Raw genomic sequence first — 22346 nt, forward strand, 5'->3', positions numbered from 1 at the left:
ACCGCCTGCAGGGACGAGTGATACACTTTTTGTGTTCAATTGTGCCTTTGACCACATTCCATGCAAATTAGCCAGAAATTCTCTAACCCGATTCCTAATGTGTCACGTTGCGGGGGATTGATTCCACAGCAGATGGTCATATCAATTATTGAACCCGAGAGGACGACACTGGCCTCAATCAGATTAAGCAGATTATGCCAACATCGCCTCCCTTAACATCCACACTCATCTAGCTATCTATCTAACTGCAGTATCTATCCATCCATCCATCTATCGCACTTCTGTCACTCACATCCCCGGAGTGTTTGTGCTCTAATTTAATGTATGCGTAAATGTGACCTAAATACGTCACACAACGAGCCCTCCAAGTGCCATCCCCACTAAACAGCAATTGTCGACCTTGTACCGATCCCAATGCAAATGTCCCTTTAATCCAATAAGGCCATCCTGACAGCGTGGAAGAGGCCGAGAGTGTTGGTCGGAGCCGACGAAAACAGGAATGAAAAGGTGGATAATGGAGAATCGAACTAGGTGATGTTTACTAAAGTACTATATGTAGCATTTGGCTTACCCAAAAGATATGACTTCTATCGGCTACAAGATATTTAAGTGTCTTCTTTACTGTCACTTAAGATGTTCTTGATATCCTGTTTTTATCCTCAGCCAAGCTGCCTGTGACGGGTTGCAGTAAATCACGAAGGCTTTTTTTTTTTTTTTTTTTAATACAGTGGTGCCCAAGAATGACTGCTACGAATTAGCGCTGTATGGTAGCAGCAACATCAACTCAACTCACTTCATAACATTTTGGCAGACAATGAATGTCTGCCAGTCTTGAAAAAAAAGGGAGGCTTCAAGCTGTGTACCGCTACTCTAAAATGAAGTTTATTGTCAAACTTAAACATAAAACAAAGAGTTAAGAGCGTTAATGCGAACACCGGTGCTGTTCGCTGTTTTTTACTATTAACCTAGACATTTGAACACAAACGTGGAGCAACACATGTAGACAGATAATAAAGGTGTCTCAATCCAAATGTTTAAAAATGTATAAGTGAATTCTGTGAAAATGTGCAAAACAAAAATGCTATTTAAGCCAATTTCTATTTGTTATTATTTTTGCCACTAAGGAGAGCGTCTCCCTGCCAAAAGGTACCAAACAAAACTTTACTTTATCGTCCGTGTGACGTAATATTCGGTCAAAACGTGCAAGTATCCAGTCCTGACATCATTAGCCAAAATTGTCGTTTAACTTTTTTTGATACCCTGAAAAATCCACCCATTTCAAGCGTAAAAATACATTTGTGAATTTAAGTCTTTTTTTTCTCATTTCTAAGCTTTTCCGTTCAGGTTTATTCTTGCAATTCTTGAAAATTCTAAATAGGTGAATAGAAACTTTCACAATACTTACAGTGATAGATTCTTTATTATCTGTAAAAAAAACAACAACTATTATGTCATTATGTAGTTATTATTCTTAGTTGTTGCCTTATTTAAGTTATTTTATTGAATACTGGAGCATATTAATTGAATTTCATTTTGTAATTTTCAATTCACCACTGAACAGTAGAGCTTCCACTTTTCAATACTGATGCTGGGCCTGGCTCGTGATACTTTCAGTTCTAGCTCCTTCTGAAAGTGTTGGTTGAAGTTTGTCAAGAAACTCATCCAAGCGTACCTTCCTTGTTATGCTGCTATAGAAAAGCAACTTCTCCCAAACCGTTTGCACAAAGTTGAAATTGAACTCATGAACTGCTATACAGTTTTTCCTTTCTATTGTTTCTGTTCTATTGTAGGCAGTGCAAAATTAAAATGAAATGAAAATGTTTGAACCCGAGTTGTAGCACAGAAAAAGGCATGCCATTACACTGTAGCTGTGTAAAATCAAGTAATTACAGTACACAGTAGATGCTTGAAAAGAAATGAGATTTTAATCACAGAGTAATTACGTGACTTTATGCAGTCTTTGACGACACAGATTACAACGCACGATAGAGCACTGATGAGCTAATTTAGTGCACGTCTTCAGCCCTGTGCAGTACTAATAAACCTCGGGCTGTCATCTCCACAACAACTGTACAAGAATTGAACTGCAAATGTTATGTATATATAGGCAACATCATAATGAATATTTGCCCTGTTTACTGCAATAGGAAACTGCTTTAAAATCTGACTGTTTTATAAGGGAACATGTACTTGTAAGCACATAAACTGCTAGTTTTTATCAGGAAATCATATACAATCCTGTCCCATGCATTGTGACGACTACTCAACTCCTGTTAAAATGAGTTTGAAAAGCATTTGTTTTGACACATTTCTATAGACGGTACAAACAGGTAGTTAAATGCAACCTGACAACGCTGGTGTTTCCCCTTGGGCAAAAATGGCAGAATACCGATTTGAACTTAAAATAAAAAATAAAAAATGGGGGGTTGGAGAATGAACCAAAAAAATATAAAAAATCACCGATAAATGTCAGGATACATTAAATCAGTTGAGGCGTTCACTCACTCCTCCTCCCTGTTCTAATGTCAACTCTTTTTGTCTATATTCGGGGCATTTCTGTGCAAATGTACGTGCTTGATTTATTTATTTTTGTAGGCTTCCACCATCATTCCAGTCTTCCCTAAGCTTCTCATCTGATTCCCTGAAGACAGACGCAAAGTAGCTTAGGGGGTAGGGAGGGATGCTGATGGGCGGTGGAGAGATAGGTGTGAAAGCACTCTCTCTCATGCACACGCACGCACACGCACACACTCACGCGCGTGCAACTGCTGCCAGTCTTTTTACCCAAACCCCTTCAGGCCCCTGCGTTTTAATTGGTGTAATAATATTTGCATAAGGCCAAATTGTTGCAGGGCACACCACACATATGCGTGGGAAATTTTTAATATGCAACCAAATGCATTATTCTAATATTTAATAGTTGTCCGACTGAGTACCCTCAAGGCTCTCTTGAATCCCTCTATTTGTTTATTTTGTCATTTATTAATAGGTCATGTGTTCATCAGAACAATAAAGATTAATGATTTGATAGAGTGCCTTTGAGGGATGGGGGGTTATGCTTTTATTGCTGATTATGTGGTGAACTGCAGATGCTTTTTTTTTTTTTTCATTTTTAATCACAGGAACAAAATCCTCCATTGCTGAGTACATATCACAACCCCCCTTTGTTCATAAAGAACTATAAACTAACCTCACTCTTCCACCTTGTCCCCAACATCTTCCTTTCCTGCAAAAATCCAAGCCCCTTAAAAAAAATGAAATCTGAATCCACGTCTCTCTTCCTCCCTCTCTCTATTGATGAGGGTCTCTTGATCTTTTGTTCATCCACTCGCTCATGTGGCCTGCTCCCGTTGCCGGGGCAACCGGGTGTACACACGTACTCTTGAGGGAGATAAATCGTGAAAGGGAATGGGATGCACTTGAGAGGGAAGAGAATGAGGAGGTATCAAAGCGTTTAAAAAAAAAGAAAAAAAAAGCAGATAGTGCTAATTTTGCAAGTGAATAAATACGAAGACATCACAATGGAACCCCAATTAGACTGAATGCCAAGACTTCAGCCTGACTTTGAATGTTGCAACCAAGACTGGCAAATTTTGTCGAAACAAGCTAAACAAGGATGGAAACAATAAATATCATCATCCTGGAGTCTTCCCCTCGCCAGTTGTCTGTGTTTGCCGTGTTCGAGGCCCTGTAGGAATCCAAAACCCTGCAGACAAGCAGCCATCTGCCATCTTGGCTCCAGTCCAGTGAAGCTGTGCTGAGCCAGAATGGCGCCTGGTTACGCACAGTCCAAGCACACACTTTTTTATTTATTTACTTTTTTCATGTCTAAAAGCAGACTATTTAAAATAGCATCTGTCTACTTCCATGCTGTGCTATAGTTAAAACAATATGCTTGCAATTGCAGTGCTGTGTTTTGAATTATAATTGTCTTTTTTTTGTGTGTGTATCAATATTTCCCACTGCATTGCATCCCCAATGAATATGATTATATTAATCCTTGTCTGGAGTTTTGACTGATGACAAAATCTGCATGTATGGCTGGGCCTCTATGCCAGGTCAAAAGGATCAAGAGTCCCATGTACAGTGACCTTATAGTTACAGATTACATGTGATTGATTACATGGCACACTCGGACGTGTCGCTATAATCCTGACTTCATTCTTCAATATCTCTGTTTTGAATTTACAGCTGATGAAATGTAACTAGTATCATTATAGACATGCATGTGTCCTGTGAGGTTAATGTGGCGTATGTGATACATGGTTTAATGCTTCAGATTGTGATAATGTATTCATATGTGTTCATGTCGCAGCTAGTGTTAGGTGGGGGTCCTTAGAGGGGATGGTAGCATACAGAACAATGATGGAAATGCTAATATGTGAATGTGTAGCAGGGTGAGGGGTTTATTAATCCACAGATTAGTAGATTTAAAGTGAGAATAAATTCAACACAAAGACAGAGAGATTCACACGCGCGTGTATGAGATGTTCAGTATATACAATATGGTTAATCTAACCATGAATTGAATCCATTTGTAAACTTAATATTCTGGCATGTTATCATTTACAAAAAAAAAAAAAAAGCAATGTGCACACACAAGCTTTAATCTAACCCTTTTCTTTTGACTTGACTTATCAGTTAACGTGAATTTGCTTGTGGCTTCCTGTTCATATTGCATCAATGATTTCTGACATTTCCCTCCATGGGGGGAGGGAGGTTGCGCTCAAGTGAGTTTTACAGCTATGTAAGAAAAGAAATCTTCCTACAGATAGACAGGTGATGAGGAAGTCTTCTGTGAGTGGTGAGTGAAAATGATCATTTTCATCTTTCAAGATCCTCTAAAAACCTTGAAAATCTGACCAAAAAAAAAAGCTGCAGTAAAAACACACTGACAAAATCAATACTCTGACCCCATTCATTGTGGCAATACAATATGTCGCTAAATATCTCGAATCACAATCAATGTAATAAATGCCTTGTAAGTATCTGTAAAATGTTTTGCACACGGTCCTGATAGACAAATGGGAGCTCCACATTACTCAATACAATAACAAGCACTCTACAGGCAACACTGTCAATATCAACAGTGCACTCACACACAAGTGCATATTGACAAGCTGAGACAATTTCTGGTAAAGTGTTTGAGATGGGTTGGAAAAAACATGGAAGATAAATGACAATCTGCACCTGTTGTTTGTTGTTTGACACAATCTCAATGTCCTGGCTATGTTCCCAAGGCTTTTCCAGGGCAAGGTGTGTCTGAAAATGTCATTCATATCTGTAGTACTTCCACAATGAATTGACATGGGTTTCGGCCAGATACCTGGAATTGGTACTTATCCATCCCTAATATAATGTTTTGAATGTGAGCCAAATTGGATATGGTATTGCACACCCATCCAAAACATCAAGATCACAACAACTAGCCACAAGGTATTAGTATATGGGACACAAATAGCCATATTGCAAATCACCTCAAAACACCCCAACAACAACACTGGCATTGATGCCTTGAAAGGTCTCACAACAATTGGATTGTAGCATGTACAAAAACAACTTAATACCCACTGGCCCCCTTTTCTGTAAGCATCTTTCTCCAGTCAAAAAAAAAACCCACTTCCTAAATAATCAGCTTAGGTGATAAGACTGCTCCGCTTCCCTGAAGCCGATGACCGTTGCAGATTTACACTGGACAGCCATTTCATTAGGTACACCTGCACATTCTAATAACACATTGGCCAGTTATGAGCCAAACACCCTGTGGTGTGGGAACAAACCATTTTAACAGGAGTAACACACACATCCACTTGGTGTCATTTATGTGTCACCTGTGTGCAGATGATCTCTGCACAGTGTGAGTACAGAGAACACTAACAATGATATCACTTGAGTCTGCATAAATCGCTTTCAACCTCCCACTGGGTGAGGAGCGGCGGGAGAGGAGAGATTAAAATGGGAGTGAAGGCAATGAAAGGGAAGCATGTTTGTGTCCGCTTGGCAATGAGAGTGGCAGGGAGAAAGGGAAGTTTCAAAAAGCAAAAATTAAGTTGTGATTCTTGTTGTTTTATGTTTAATTTGACAGTAAACTTCATTCGTATAAATCAAGACACTTTTCTCTCAACGGTCCACTGTAATCATGTTGATGCTCTCATAAAAGAAAATACATGAGGTCTTGTTAGCCGCTACCAAATGTTGGCATGATAAAGTGGATTTTTACAACCCTTCACAACTTTCATCAATCCATCCATCCATTTTCTTGACCCAATTATTCCTCATTTGTTTTCACCAAATAAAGGAAACATTCGCATTGTGATGCATTGGGCACGTATCAGAAATGCCCGGATGCTACGTATTGTCAAAAAACTCAACTTTTTGCTGCACCTCCCTCTTCCCCTTGCTCGTGTCTTTCATGTACAGATCACAGAATTGTGCCACTTATCTCAGCAGTTGAAAAAGGCTTTGCTACAAAAGCTGCGGTGACATGCCTGATTTAACAGGGCACACACAAAAGACCCCTCTATGGCTCTCTCACCCATACACATCTTCTCATCCCTTCCTTCTTCAAATAAGGTTTTTTTTTCCGCACAGAAATAATGTCACTTGCTCGGAGACTGTGGCCTTTCTTTTTCTTTTTGCCTTGGCCCTTGTTCTCCCACAGCGGGATTAGCAGGAGGGATTCTTTCACTCCTTTCACATGGGCACACCGATCCATTTACGATAGACTTAGATGAATACTGAGAAGAGTGTTGGGGTTAGGCAAAGTAAGAAAGGAAATGAAAGTGGACGACATTTAAGTCTCATGTTGAAACTGGGCCACACAGGTGTGACTTCCGTTTATGTCTAAATACAGAGGGAGATGGAACCACGTAATGACTTATTTTCTTTCCACACGCACTCGTCTGCCTTTCGGTTTTATACTGCTCATTAAAACTGTCTATTTTGTATCTGCACCAAACACACAGAAGCCTTTAGTGCTATCTATTTTGAGATAGCTTAGTGCCTAGCCTATTTTTAGTTTTTTTATTCCCATTGTGAATTGAACATGATTTAGCCCAATGCAATTACATATAACGCATAAGCCCTGCCAGCACTCAATGCATAGAAGAACAAACCAATGGGCAGATTTTTCTACGTTCTTTCTCCATTCATAGCTCCTTTTCTCCTTATCCTATTCCCTTTTTGCTCTTCTGCTGAAATGACAAGAATGATAAACTGCCAACGTTTGCCTGTTTAACTGCCACCGCACATACACAGAAATAAACCCCGCAATATTCATCATTCTTGTTTTGTACGAGGGTTGGTGCAAAGCGACAGCCTCATTTCCATGACAACTGGGCCAAGGATTAAGGTGAAACATTGCCCAAAGTACCTATAAGAGCAAACTGATGGAGCTGAGCAGTCAGATGGAACTCAAGATTTGAGGTAGTTTGGGCAACAGCCAGAAGTGGGTAGTTGCTCAAGTAAGAGGACCGTTACTTTAGAATAGGAGTAAGTAAAAAAGTATTTTAAAAAATCGTACAAGCTGAATAGTTGACAAATTTTTGCAATGTTATTGGTTGGAGAGAGAGAGAGAGAGAGAGAGAGAGAGAGAGAGAGAGAGAGAGGCTGTGGAATCAAATTTGAAGCAGGTACCACATTTGAATGACTGGAGGCTAAGTTAAAAGAGCACCTTGACATTTATAACGCTGTTTTCTTTTCTACTCGGTCTAATCTTTCTCAGGCAGAAGATTTGCCTCCCACAAATACCAGAAGCACAACCAGGAAGTCAATTCATCTAGTGGGAGCAGTTTTCACGGTTGAGGTGAAGCCTGTGTGTCATTCTTTTCATTTTCTTAAAATTCTGTTTTCATAGACTTCAATTAGGCATTTAATATCTGGAAGTGGTAAATCCTTTCTGAAGTTGTTGACGAACTGGCCCAGCTCGGATGCTACTGCCTGGCAGATCTGATGACATCATTCGGCTCTGTAACGTCTGTTGTACAGCGTCAGTGTCCATCCGCTGACATCAGGGTTTATTACTGTTAAAAAATGTCACAAGTAGCCACTAACCATAAATATGTTGAAGCCCAGTCATGAAGGAATCATTTTCTCTTCACATGGCACATTAGGAACAATGACTTATTGATGAAGCTGCAGTCACCAGATCAACAGTTTCTGCTTTCTTTTGCTTTTTTACTGTGTTCTCTGTCATGACAATAATGTGTGGATGCTCAAAAAACACAATCTTGTCTTAAATGTAATCAATTGATTTGGGATTAAAATTCTGAGCTCCCCTAAATCATACTGAGTCCTGACCTCAACCACATCACATACCTTTGCAAAGAAGGCAGGCCATCATTTGCTATCTCCAATGCAGTCATTGCAGATGCGCTTCCAGCCCCACAGACACATTATTCCATTATCCCTATCATATATTAAAACCCTCCCATGCATTTGTGTGCCAGTCTATTTTCCTGCAACTTGGCCCCTAAAGTAAGAACCACACATACAATTTCCAAACTAAACTGACTTTCACTGAAAATGTCTTTCACACGGATTAGTACAAGCATCGAAAATAGGATGCTATGTCCAAACATTTTTAAAGTCATGCGTTTTACTTCCCATCTTATAGCATTAAACCAAAACAAAGCAACTGGTGTGTGAAATGACAAGCAAAAGTGCATGCAAAACTTTCCCTCAAATCCCCGAAAATAAATTTAAAAAGGCATATAGCGGATTACTGCTCTGGTGAAAAGCTCTCATTAACGTAGAAGGCTATTTGTGCACATCACAACTAAATGATGAGGCACGTGAGTGTCTGCCTGAGTCTAAACTTATCTCTTCACATGGGCCATCGTTTGAGTAAAATTCTATTCCATGATATGCATTTGGATTTATAAAGCTAAGATGTTAAATTCAAGTACTTTTATTGAAGTGTCCAATAATGACCAAAGGTGACAAGTATATGCTTGGGGGTTTCATCCGGCCCAAAGAATGCATTAGAAAATGTCAAAATACTACCGTGATTCTGCAGGTGCAGTCGTGCTGCGTTACGAGTTTTATCATTCCATATCATGCAGTGATAATAGTTGAAACGAACAATTAAATGTTAGTCGACATCTTCCTGTATTTCATTAAATACAAGGAAATATGTTTATGTATTTTTCGTTTAATGTTTTAGTATGTAATTTGATTTATTTAGTATTTGGACAGTGATATCTTTCTTATTCCTCTAAAATTGTTCTCCATTTACTGTAGCTTGTATGGTTTCGGAGTCAATTTGGGAAAACCCCAAATTATTTTTGTTTTTGTTGATGACGCTGTGGATTTACTGGTCCTGGTCACTTGACATCAGCGTTGGTTGTACTGTACCTGGACATGTTGGCGCCCCTAGTGGAGAGTAAGTGAACAATCATATCAGAAAAGAATCTTCCATTTTGGACATTCACTCATTGGTTGAGGTGGCTGAGTCTACTAACCTAAATTTGCCTACTAAATTAGGTAAGTTAAATTTTGTTTTATGGCTGATATCTTCAATATATATAATGAGGAGTGGAGAAATGTACTATAAACGATTTTTACATTATGTATTATTAACAAAGGAGAGCTTCTTTAGGCGAACGTTAGCATTAGCCATTAGATTATGCTAAAGCACGGATAATCCGTCTGGCCGTTTGTTGCTGTTGTTGTTGTTGTTGTTGTTGTTGTTTTTGACCGCTTGTCCTGAGAAAAGGTATAAACGTCGATACTGTGTTGCCTTGAGACTGCCGTTGGTTAGTACATAAAAATATAACTTCTCTGAAACAAAAGGGGCTTTCAGTCATGGTCCATTGAGTAAATATTTTAGGCTATTAATTTCAAGGGTCTAACACCTTTCGACCTGGTGAGAGCAGAAATATCATAGCCTATATATGTATATTTGGATAGTATGGGATGGATAACGATAAAAATTATGACTATTCTAAATAATGTATATGACTGATGCGTTATAGTAATGGTCGATGGGGACGGGTCTCGAATAAGCTTCGGCTTCTACCCGTCAGCCCTTCTTTCGGATGTCAATGTTGCAAATGATGTGATGTGATTGATGTAAGCTGTAATGTGTCCGAAAGGAAAAAATGAATAAACTAAACTAAACTAAACTAAACTAAACTAAACTAAACTAAACTAAACTAAACTAAACTAAACTAAACTATTTATATAAAGTAGCCAAAAGAGGAGTACTCTATATGCGACAGCAGGTCTACAATATTTCCCATATAACGTGACATCTGTTGCCGTTAAAACCCATTGGTTGGGATTTTAGCACGTCAGTTAAATTGGTTGACATGTTGATTCTGCTATGCCATGCATCTTAAATTATGCCACTCAAGTCCTAAACTTGTAAACAGGACGAGTGTCTGTAAGTAATCCAAAACTTAATCCACAGAAAGATGAAACAAATAACAGCAGTATGTCTATCTGTGAAACACCCATGCTGCACTGATTTACTGGTGAATTTTAAAATATCACCATTTCAAGTCAAGCCATCAATAAAGAAGTGCGAACCACTGCTAAAAAAGATTCTGTTTGACTTATGTAATTACATGCTTAGCAAATCTCTTTATTGTATTTTTTTATTTTTTTATCGTACTGAATTGCACTGGTGGGGATTGTTGCTTTTTTTGCACTATTTTTTATAATTAGATCGCATTGCCTCCTTGTGGTCTGATAAACATTTTTTTTTTTTTTTTTTATCCACTCAGCCTTTTATTTTTTACAGGTTTTATGCACCCTATGTTAGAATACAGAAGTAAATATAAACACATTTTTGCATGTTTTCAGGTGACATGAATCACAAGAGTCACAAGAGTTCTAGTTTCGCCAAAACAGCATTTCAGCAACAACCAGCCAGGATCTTGATCGTTGAGGCAGTGCCTCCCTGGTGGTCCGAGACCCGCACAATTCTCTGTGATGCTCTTGATAATTTCCTGACGCTGGTCTGTAGTCTCAAGGGACCTTGTAGGCTTCCTCACCTCAGCGTGTTTGCCATCAGCAGTCAGCAGGAATGTCTGCTCCCTTTTGTGGTAATACACATGTTGATTGTCTCATCAAAACTTCCATTCTTACCTCTCCCCCTCTCATCCTTATTTTTCTTTTTGTCTTTTCAGAGAGTTCTGGGTAACTTGCCAAGGTTGCTTTCCTGCGTGGAGGCGCTACGGTCTATCCCGAGTGTAGGTGTCACTACAGAACTGCCCAGTGTGGGAGAGATGTTGCGACAGGCCGTGCTGGACAGCCACAAGCAATTTAACCTGTACAGGAATTTCAGTGGGGTCTCTATCCAGTCCAACATATCTGTTGAGGTGAGGCAATGTAGAAGAACAACAAAAAGGATTATAATTTATTACATAAGGATTGTTTAATTTGAAAGGGGTGTTGAAAACCTCTTCAGCAGCTTGTTAAACATATCCAGCAAGGAACACAAATTTAAAAAAAAAAAAAAAAAAAAAAAAAAAGGGTTATCAGGCAAGTATGAGTGTTGATCTAGAAAAACCTTCACTCTCTCTATTAGTACGATCACCTTGTGGTTGCTTATGTACACTTCAGTTCAGGAAATGGACTTGTTTCATACGCCGCTGAGCCATCTGTGTGTGGGGATTTGTTTGTCTGTCATCAGAGAAGCTGAAGCAGAGATGTTGCTGCCTGAAGATGCTATCAGCTTGTGACAGAATGTCCTATCAAACGCTTAACTCCTTGGGTTACACCCACTTGTTGCAAATCTCACGCTTATCATCTAGGGAGGGGGTTAGGTATGAGTCTAGTTTCACTAGCTGCTTCTATTTTGAGATTAGCAACATCCTATGGTAATCCTTCCATCCATCCATTTTCTTGACCGCTTATTCCTCACAAGGGTCGCGGGGGGTGCTGGCGCCTCTCTCAGCTGGCTCTGGGCAGTAGGCGGAGGACACCCTGGACTGGTTGCCAGCCAATTGCAGCTATAGTAATCCTATTAAGATAATTATTTTTGTTATGTTCTGTCGTTAGGGGAAAAAAATGCACAAGGGAGCACATCTATGTCTTTGTAGAGCTTTGCCAGGAGCTATTGTATTCCTTGTGTCGCAACATGAAACAGTAATAGTTTTGTTACTAGGTTAAGCCATGTTTTTTTTTCTTAAAATCACACACACAGCATTTCCTAATAGTCTTTTATTGTTTCTCATGTCCCCAATGTGCAACCTTAGCCTCAAAGAGTTTTTTAACCAGCTATAAGCATGCAAAAGAAAGCTCCACTGATTCAAGTGGATGTTCCTTTTTTATTAACAGGTTACCGTGGTGACCAGCCGTCCAGGAAGAGGCATGGTTCATCTTTTGAAAACTGTGCTCAAGGATGATGACCTGCTGCCAATCTATAGTTTCATGGTGGTGCAGCTCTACAGTGAGGTAGAGTGGGGTCAAGAAGATCTCTTCCCACCTCAAGACCCACCTCAGGCTTGTAGTGGAGGTAGGAAGGAGGATACAAACACAAACAGACTGACTCCTTGCTATCTTTTTCCTGAGCAGACTTGACTCCCACTCACATTCCACGTACTTTTCCCCACCCTGCTCGCTCCACATGGTCGGGAAGGACCATGTGTGACCCATCTACACTCGTATTTGTGTCTGTCTCACACACCCATAGAACCTGTGCCAATTTCTCTCTTGTGTTGTAAGCCACTAAAGTCGCTGCTGGAACAAACTCTCTGCTGTTCTGCAACACAAGAATAAGGCAACGGTTCAACCCTTAATTAGAAAAAAGGATCAAATGCGTTTGTTAAGGGGCCTCAGTATGCATTCTGTGCTGTTGGACTCTTGGGAGAAGATACAGAAATGGGTCATGAAAAGGGAAGAACAACACAAACAAACGAAGGAGTCGAGTTAGCAAGATGGGAATCGTATCTAACTAATCTCGGAAGCAATGTTAACATTGTTTAACTGTGTCTGTTTTTAGTCAGAAATAATGTGAAATGTAGCAGGAACAAAAAATGAGTACTTTGTTTAAGGGGACTGGGTAATATATCAAGTCCGTCCCATTTAAAGCAAAGGATCCTAATCCTCCACTGTTCGCTCTGTCAGCCCTGAAAGCTTAAGATAGGTTCTATTTGCGGCTACGTTGTTTCTGTTTGTGTCCTCATGCTGCTTGAAGTATTCCAATTTACAGTTGCAATGCACAGATGACAGTCATGACTGATTCTTTGCAACTTTTTCTCTTGATCAGAGGGAATGTATGTGTGGCCCCAATCAGTTGTAATTACACCCTATCATTTTCACTTTTTCTTTAATCATAGTCTGCTGCAGGGCCTCTTGTTCACTCCATCAAAGCCTTGCATGAGAGGGCGTATTTTCCCCTTTTCCTGCTCTTCTCCCCAGTGACTAAATTGTTGTCTCCACCCCTTTTCTCCTTCTACATATCTCTTGATATGAGGAGTAATAGAACAACTGTGTTTTCCTCTGCTCCCATTTTATATCCAGTCAATTTTTATTTGTCTATTTTTAATTGTTTATCTCGTTTCCTACTTTGCCCACTCAGAAGCACTGAGGCCACCTTTACGCCCTAGTCTTTACACCCCCTCTAGTCACCCATACACTAAGATTGTATGTTTTTGTTTGTTACAACTGCCGTAGGTTGCGACAAGACCCACCATGTCTGTAATGTTTCCTTTTGCATGCAGCAAACAATATTTGTAAGCTGCCAACAGTCATTTGATCCCATGTTGATAGATACCATGGCTACCTCTTCGGGTACTTGTTTCAATGTGAAAACTACCTGCTGAGCTGATCTTCCATCAGCGCAGACTGTGGTTGCACTCGCTTTCTACTCCTTTTCCGAGGCAGTCAACTTGTGGGCTCCAAATGTGTTTTCTGGAGGAAACCCTACATCCAGCTGCTGGCAGATCTGACCACAGACATTGCACAAGTGTAGACACAGACAGGAAGTGCACTACGCACTCCCCAGCTATGTGGGCCTAAAAGACAGTGGCAGGAATGCAGAGGAAATCAAGATGGAGGCTGGTATTGCAGCTTCTTATTGGTAGGGCTTTCAATGTCTTCTTGTGTTAAAAAAAAAAAAAAAAAAGGACATCCTACCACAGCGTGCTCAAAAATTTGTCCTCTGTCCACTTCTAATAGCACGTAATTTCTACTTCCTCTGCGCTAACACATTATCCTTACCAACATAATTATCTTTATAGTTAATATAAGGATTCTCGAGCATTTTATCTTGAGTTCCATTTCTCTTTCCTCTTCCTCCTCTTCAGAGAATACACAGTGCTGTTGTCTTTGCCTTTATCCTAGTGTCCTTTACAAGGCACTGTCAAATACCCGCCATAAAGTGCCTGCGGGGCAATTAGGTCACACTGCCACTAGTGTGTCGAGCGCCCATGTTGCATGCCGGACAATCAATGTGGCATTTGTCACAGTCTTAAACAACATCAATGGGCTATTCACGGCTGTGTTACACAAGTGTTCATGCAGACCATACTGCCAACGGACGAGGCGTGTGCTGTTGGTGTGGTCATGTTTGTAAGGCTACACAAAAAAAAAAAAAGACTTTCAAGGTACTGTAGACACAACATGCTGATTTGGGCACAAAAAGCATGTGCATTAGAGGTTCATGGCTGTCTGTCACCCATCCTACCAAGTAAGTTCTTTGGGAAAAGAATATCTCATACAGAAGCTTCAGTAATCCACCGTAATTTGAATCTATTCTACTTTTATCCGCCATCATTCTTCTTTGCTATCGAGCTCTCCTTCTGCCCTCTATCCTCCCTTCCTGGCTGACATTTACAATTACTTTTTCTCCTGCTATCATAATTCTTCTCTCGCTCTTACTATTGCTCCCCATCTGATTTCCCACTCCCAGGCACACATTATTGGAGACAATTGATTTCCTTTAACTGGTGTTTTCTTCATCTCCAACCACCGCCTAAGGTTTTCCCTCCTTCCTCTCTACCACAATGACGAGATCCATCTTTTCTTCCGTCTACCTGTTTTTGATTGATATCTCTTTATTTAAATTAAATAAATCTCCCTCAATATCTTATATTTTCTTTTGCTCTCATTGGTTATGCAGAGATAGCTCATGGGCTAAATATTAAAGTGGGATAAGAATAAAGTTTAATAAGCGCTTTGCGTATCTTATGCAAGATAGACATGGAGAATGACAGCACAACTAAAAGAGTTGAAAGCAAGCCAAAGTGACATCTCTGTGGTTATATGTCGCCATCTAATGGTCATAATGGAAGCTTGTCTGATCTGTTTTTTTTAACCTGTGGAATACAATTCAGTAACAGGAGTCCAACTTAAATTTGGAATCAGAAAAAAAATATTCTAATTAATAACATCAGTGAAATTCCTCTTGCAGAGAGTCGGCTTCTGGTGGACTTCGAACAGGTGGACAACAGTCTTTTTGCTGTTGAGGGAGTGTTTAAGGAATGGCTTCAAGAATATGGAGTGGACTATGAACGCATCCACCTTGTCCTGCCAAGCCCACTGGGAAGTACCAGTCCAGGTTTGTCACCACTCCTACCGACTAAAAGGTAAAACTGTCATTCATCCTGTGATTGACATCAAGTGACTGTGGCTTTTTGCTGCTATCTAGTGTGCCTAAAGTGCGACATGCAGGAGCGTGTCATCAGCCCCAGCCTCCTCCCACTGAATCCCGCAGTGAAGCCAGAGAGCCTTTGTGATGTCATGTCTGTCTCTCAAGTTCCACGGAGGTTGAAAGCAATTAAGTAAGATTGAGGACTAATCAAGTAATTGATTTATATTCACATAACTGGGGAAAAAAGTAGCCTATGCACACTCTTCAGCATCTTTTGATTGGCGTGGTGAACTGAATGTGTTTGTTCCATCAATCATGCATGTATTCTAATCATTCTAATCATTCTGATTGTGCCGATGAGTCCATTTTGTTCTGTTCTGTTCTATATATATATATTATATATATATATATATATATATATATATATATATATATATATACATATATATATATATTATTTATTTATTTATTTTATTTTTTTCCCAGAGCCGATACAAATATTACTAGTGAAGGAGGCTGATAACCGATATTGGGAGCTGATATGCATTTTAAGTAAAAGGTAAAATATTGGCCTCCAACTTTTGACTTTCTTGAAATTCATATTATCTGAGACAATAGACGCACAGTGTTTGTTTTAAAATTCTAACAATGTTCAGGGAGTTCCCACATATTGGGAACACTGGAACTATTCATGCTGTATTTTCCAATCAATTGAACAAAGGCACAAAACCTAAATCTTGTGTCTGTGTTTATACTCATCAAGCTAATGAGCGCCTCTGTGTGTATGCTTGCTTTTAGGGCACTGGACAAGGCTACCATGTGTCAAAGCTTGCTATACGGACTGCCACTAACTGTCAGCCCAACCACCTGCTGGCAGCTGAACTGGGATGAGATTGAGACCAACCAGCACAGATTTCAAGCTCTCAACCATACACTGCTGGTGTGTGGACGTATTGTAAATAGAAATCGTCACCACCTCCTAAAATAATGTCCAAAGGTATTTTTTCATTTTTTTTTTCAGGAAACACAAAAAAACTGAAGCAAATATATTTATTAATAATTTCTTTTCAGGAGTAGAAGTGATTGAGCTGTTAAAGAAGGATGTACCGGTATTGTAGCTGATTTTAGCAGAGGTGGCCACCACCCTGTGGAGATGTTTAAGGCAAAAAAAAAATCAATTTTATCAAAATATGACTTACGCCATTATTTTAAGAGGGTGACAAAATGCAGCTATTGTCTCAGCTTCCGTATTAATTAAGTGATGTTCTTTCTCATGTTCTTTTTCAGCGTGATGACCAGGTTTTGCTGTTGCAGATGGCGCCGTCTGATGGAGGCCCAGGTGCGTGACTTATTAAACACTGAACTGTGAACATTGCTAAACCTTGCAAATGTTGAATTGTTGAGGTTGTTGCCCCGGTCATTTTGCAACATATCTACGACGTGTTTGCGATGTAAAAGCGACATTTGAGACAATGCGCGAATTCATCTAAAATTGGAGGCAAATTGACTCACACAACAGATTCAAATTATTATTTTTCATTTCCTTTTTATTAGAAGATGTAATTATTGGACATTTTTGTCCAATCACTGTTCGCTGTGACGCATTTGTGTGCAAGCAACACGGCCCTGTTCATTTTGTACTGGGTTCTGTGTGCTATAAAAATGAGTATGGCGTCGTCAAGCATTGCCATAATTTAGATATCACACCATATCAGGTTTCATATTCTTTTTTCGAGAAAGAAAGCAAAAAAAGACATTAATTGCAGAAGTGATTGCAGCGTGACAGCCAACCACCGGTCCATGCATTATAGTGGCATGAATGAAAACCGTGATAACTGTCACAAAAATTTACAAGTACCCGTACATGTGTAGACATATGTTAATTATAGCTTAAAAATATTAGAACGAAACTAGCAATATTTTTGATAATGTTTAAGATGGAAGCACTGCTGCACATTCATATAATAATAATAACAATAATAACAATAATAATAATAATACATAACGCTTTCGAATATCATCTAAAATATTGCGAGTTTCGTTCTTATATTTCCAGACTATGATTATCACATGTCTGCATATGTACTCATAAATTTTGGGGACAGTCAGTCGAGTTTTTTGGACATAAATTGATATAATGTTTTGCTACAGGCAAACGGGGTCGAGCCAAAACGACGTAAACAATTAATAAAACACTGCAAAATTCGTTCTAATATTTTCAGACTATCATTAGCACATGCATCCATAAATTTTATTGACAATCACGTTTTTCATTCATAATGCCACCATAATGGACCGGTTGTGCACTTAAACACAGGTTGGCTGCGTGTCCGCAAGTGTCCTTTCTTTCTGAATGAAAAATAGCCTATGCATGCAACCTGAGATGCAGGAGTGCTATCCAAATTATGTCAATACTTGACAACGCCATAGGCATTTTATAGCACAATATTGTGCTATAAAATGAGGAAATGAGCCCAAAGTTCAGGGCCGTGTTGTCCCATGCTCACCACATTATTGCGATGACGCGCTGCACAATAAAGTCCATTATCACAGCGTACATTGTATGTCATAATTTTGACACGTAAATGGCTTAAACCTTTTTTTTTTTCTTGCCATTGATATTTTAAGGATCCATATTATAGATAAAACCTGACTTGATTTTGACTTGGTATTGGGGTTGCAACAATAGCAGAATATCATGGAATGGTATTCACGTTGTTAATTGTTATTTTATGATATGCTTATAATGAGTTATTGCTTTTGAAGCTCTTGCTTTAACACAAACCTGCATAAATGTATGGAACATGTATTCATGCTCTGCGTTCTGTGTGTGTTTCCGTGCGTGTGCGTGCGTGCATGTGTGCATGTGTCTTTTTGCATGTGACACAGATTTGTTTTCTTTCTATGTCCTCTATCCCTCTCCAAAATGTGCCATGCTCCTCAAACCAATTGTCTGCAAGGAACTGTTTATGCCTCCCATGTACACTGATCCAGTGTTGGATACTCCACCTGAAACCACGCAGCTTATAATGGTAAAATGACCTTTTGTCTTCTCTGAAATTACATTTTACCAAATTGGATGGTCAGATGCAGAAAGAGGCATGTTTGGTTCATGCTTCATGTCTGTTTCTATCAGGGTTGCCTCATGCAGATAAAAGAAGTGGCTGTGTTGAGCCCCACCTGTCTGAAAAGCAACCTCTACGAGTATCTGAGGAGCATCCTTGTCACGAAGCTACACTATCCCTTGGCGTCAGAGTAAGATTAAATGTGGCTCATGAGGCTAAATATATGTGCTCTAGTTGTGAGTCGTTAACATGTGACAATGTGCCCGTTGTTTTTAGTGCTTCAAATGCGCACCCTGCTCCCCAGACATACCAACGTCAACCACCAGGGAGTGCTGTTTCCATAGCCAGCAGTCAACCCCATCAGGTAAACAGTTTTGTTTTTCCTCACAATTCAGTTCAGGCAATACATCAGTAGCTCGTAATAAACCTTGAATCCGTCGTCAATCCATTTAAATGATCACGCACAGTGGATGGGTCTGAACATTAATACCGTTTGTGTTTTGTCACCTGAGGCCTGCAGTGACCTGAAAGCGCTGAGCTGTTGGCTATGTGACTCATTGGGTCTGATAAGGCTGCTGACATGCAAATAGTTTGAAAGGCGGAAAAAATACTTAACCACACTGCTTTTATTTCTTCCTATGCTTAGGAGAGTTGAAAATCAAATTGTTAAGTTCAGTCAAACAAATAAAACTAAGCATACAGTAAGTAAATAATCCTCTTCTGTATGTTCCTATTACTATCTGAGTGATGCAATATATTAACACATTTAAAGCACAAGTGGCACACTTAGGTGTTGGTCTCAATTTGGACCTTTGGAGCTATGCTGCACTGAGTATCATTCTAGTTAAATATTGCCTGGCATGTTGCCTTCCTTCTAAACCAGGCTCACCAGCTTGGAATGTACAGCACGGTCACTTCTACTGTGGCCCCCAGCCCTTCCTCGCTGAGAACACCGCCAAATTCTCGCAATCCCACCATGCTGAGACCTCCGCCTGTCATGAGACCGCGTCGAGCTTTGAGCTTCGTGGCCCGTAATAGCTCATCTTAGCACCCTCTCAGTCCTCAAGCCAAACACCCTGCTCATCAGGAGGGATCTGACAAAGGTATGAGAAAGCATTGATGGGAGCATGGTGGAGAAAGGAAGAAAGATAAAAGATGAATACAGTAGCAAAAACTCAACTGGTTGGCTAGCATGTCCTTAATATAAGTTCCGGCGTACAGTTACAGTAGTGTTTCCTTTCCAACATACACAGCTGTGTTCTTTGAGGGTTTTAGTAATAATAACAAATCCTTCTGAAGTATAAAAACAAAAAAACAAAAAAAACAAAAAAAATCAAACTCACCATTCTGTGCTAATTGCCTAGGGCAGCTGACTAAATTCTTCCATTCATCGCTATTAAAATGTCACGTCGGCTGATGTGAGTGTGCAGTCATATATGTGTGTTGACAATTTAGTAGTCGTGCACTTAAAAAGGGGGAGAAGCAAGGAAGAAAATGACATTTACATAGCCATTTGAATTGTACTGACGTATAGACAAGTATGCACAGCAGACAAATGGCTCTGCTTTCCTTCAGCCAGCCTCAAAGGTCTGTTCTTCTCTAAAAGGTGGCATACGAAGGGTAGTAAATTTGGAAGCATCAAAGAACAAGTAGATTTTCTAGAATTGGGACAACAACACATAAAATTGCCCTCTTGGTTTATGAAACATTGTAATACAGTCAATAGAAGTTCATGCATTACACATACTAAAAAATAGAGTCATGCTCATATTTCTGATACACATCCATTATTGCTATTATTAATCTATTCCTCACACAAGAGTCTTGTCTCTCTCTCTACAGACTTTAATCAGTCTCCCGCCATTCCACTCCCATGTTGAACCTTGTAACACAAGCAACAGCCCAGTGACACATTACTTCATGGCGTTGTGATGTCACAGAACTTCCGCATTCAGAAGTTACAACCACAACGACTCTTTTGTCTCGAAGGAGAATTTGAGCAAATTAGCTCCCATTTCACTTGCTTCTCTCCCTGGCTCTGTTTTCTTTTTCTTTCTCGCTACATTTTGTTTGTAAACCCTGAGCATCTCTGATGAATTAACTGTTGGTTTGAGTTGAAACCTAAAAGGTCAAAAGTCTGAAGTTCCTCTTTCAGACCGTTAACCATAAATGAGAACCAGGATAGCAAAAGTGTGATTTTTGTGTGGGTGGGTGTGTTGAATTCTACTGAAGAGCATCTTTATAGTTAAGTTTGAAGACCACTGAATTTTAATGAATTTTTGGATAAAAAAAAAAAAAAGCATTTTTGCATTTACTTGTTTAGCTTTCACATGTCAACTTTTATTATTTTTGATGTTGTAGACTTTTACAGCTACTCTTAATTTGGTTGTCAATAAATTGTCTTGACACTTCAAAGACACTGTAGCTCATTGTGTTGCCACTGGCAGCACGGAAGAGCATTTTTTTTTCAATTATTATCTCTGGCTCAGACGCATGCCGTGTCTTTCCTGCAGTTGTCTGTTCTGACCTTAGTGATAAAAACAATACAAATAGTAAAAAACACAATGCACTTCATATACATGTCAAAGACAGAGAACAATTAAGTGCATCTACTTTAAGGAGGTACACAAATCAAAATCTAAAAAATGGAGGTATGCCTGTGCACTTAGAAAAGTGAAGAAAAGTAACTGATATTACCATACTAACAGTACATTTGATTATTTCAATTAGTCTTACATTTTTAAAAATTTGTTAATATATTAGTACATGCATACATACATCAAGAAGGTGAATGAAACTCTAACCATGAACCGAGACAGAGCAAATGCAACTTCAGAGACCAATAGAATGACTTGCCCACGCATTGCTAAAAATAGAAGTTGGTGGTCTGCATGAGAACATTTTATGTGTGTAGACCAAATAGCAGTTAAGTTAAAAAAATAAATAAAAAAAAAGATAGATAGACATCACTGAATCACCTGAAAAGGAACCCCGTTTACACACACTGCACTTTGCCTTGAGCTCAAGCAAGGTATGCAAGGACTTCTTGTTTGTTGTGCTATTGCTGTTTAGGCACTGCTTGTCATACTTAAAAACTTGTCTCTACATAATTTTTTCTTAAACATTACATTTCATTCTCAAAAGATGCTTTTTAAACTGGTCAAGAGCAATATAAATCCATTAGAATGTCAACTGTTGCTGCTGTCCAAATCAAATTTCCGAACAGGCCCAACTTTTGTGGCCATGTGAGGACCGGGTGTTCTTTGAATATCAACAAATAAATGCTGATGTGGCGTAAAAAAGGGCAATATCAAAAAGAAGTCAGTAAATGTGCTACCGCACGCTAAATATGTCAAGTCTGCTGTTGTTTGATTAGTTTACTGCTGCTTCTCCTTTGCTTTTTGCCCCGCCTGATCAAGCACAGAAGGGACTGGTGTAGTTTTAGACCTTAAAAATGTATCTCTGAAAACAACTTTGGTAGCAGTTGGGGAAATAAAAAGCAGAGGGATGAACGGGATACAGAACTGGGGCCGCGAATGGAACAGTCTGTCCCTGTTTTGCAAGCCAACTGACACATGCAGCGGTTTCTTGCCAGCATTCATCGTGTCAGTCTTTCTCATCTTGCCTATTGTAAGAGCTGGAGAAAGTCTTTAATATTATTCATCCTGTTTTTAGCAGCTTTTGGCTTTGGTCGGACCCTTCCTCAGCTTTCCAGCTCACGTACGATCTACCTTTTGCAC

At 39.5% G+C, this 22346-nt stretch overlaps 1 protein-coding gene across 3 annotated transcripts; it reads left to right on the forward strand.

The window, feature by feature from the left end:
- The first annotated feature begins 9387 nt into the window (after positions 1 to 9387).
- On the forward strand, positions 9388 to 21021 carry m1ap (meiosis 1 associated protein). 3 transcript variants are annotated; one of them, XM_077501106.1, is made up of 12 exons: positions 9388 to 9483; positions 10807 to 11048; positions 11133 to 11324; positions 12286 to 12463; positions 15362 to 15508; positions 15599 to 15731; positions 16340 to 16481; positions 16829 to 16880; positions 18431 to 18573; positions 18678 to 18796; positions 18883 to 18970; positions 19490 to 21021. In XM_077501106.1, the coding sequence occupies exons 2-12, from the start codon at positions 10812 to 10814 to the stop codon at positions 19652 to 19654; spliced, it is 1596 nt and encodes a 531-aa protein (XP_077357232.1). In that variant the 5' UTR covers positions 9388 to 9483; positions 10807 to 10811; the 3' UTR covers positions 19655 to 21021. The 3 variants fall into 3 exon arrangements, with proteins under 3 accessions (XP_077357232.1, XP_077357233.1, XP_077357231.1); XM_077501107.1 differs by lacking the exon at positions 9388 to 9483 and adding an exon at positions 9679 to 9755; XM_077501105.1 differs by lacking the exon at positions 9388 to 9483 and adding an exon at positions 10321 to 10384.
- The last annotated feature ends 1325 nt before the right edge of the window (positions 21022 to 22346 follow it).

This window comes from Festucalex cinctus, chromosome 16, assembly GCF_051991245.1.
Source record: "Festucalex cinctus isolate MCC-2025b chromosome 16, RoL_Fcin_1.0, whole genome shotgun sequence".
Lineage (NCBI taxonomy): Eukaryota > Metazoa > Chordata > Actinopteri > Syngnathiformes > Syngnathidae > Festucalex > Festucalex cinctus.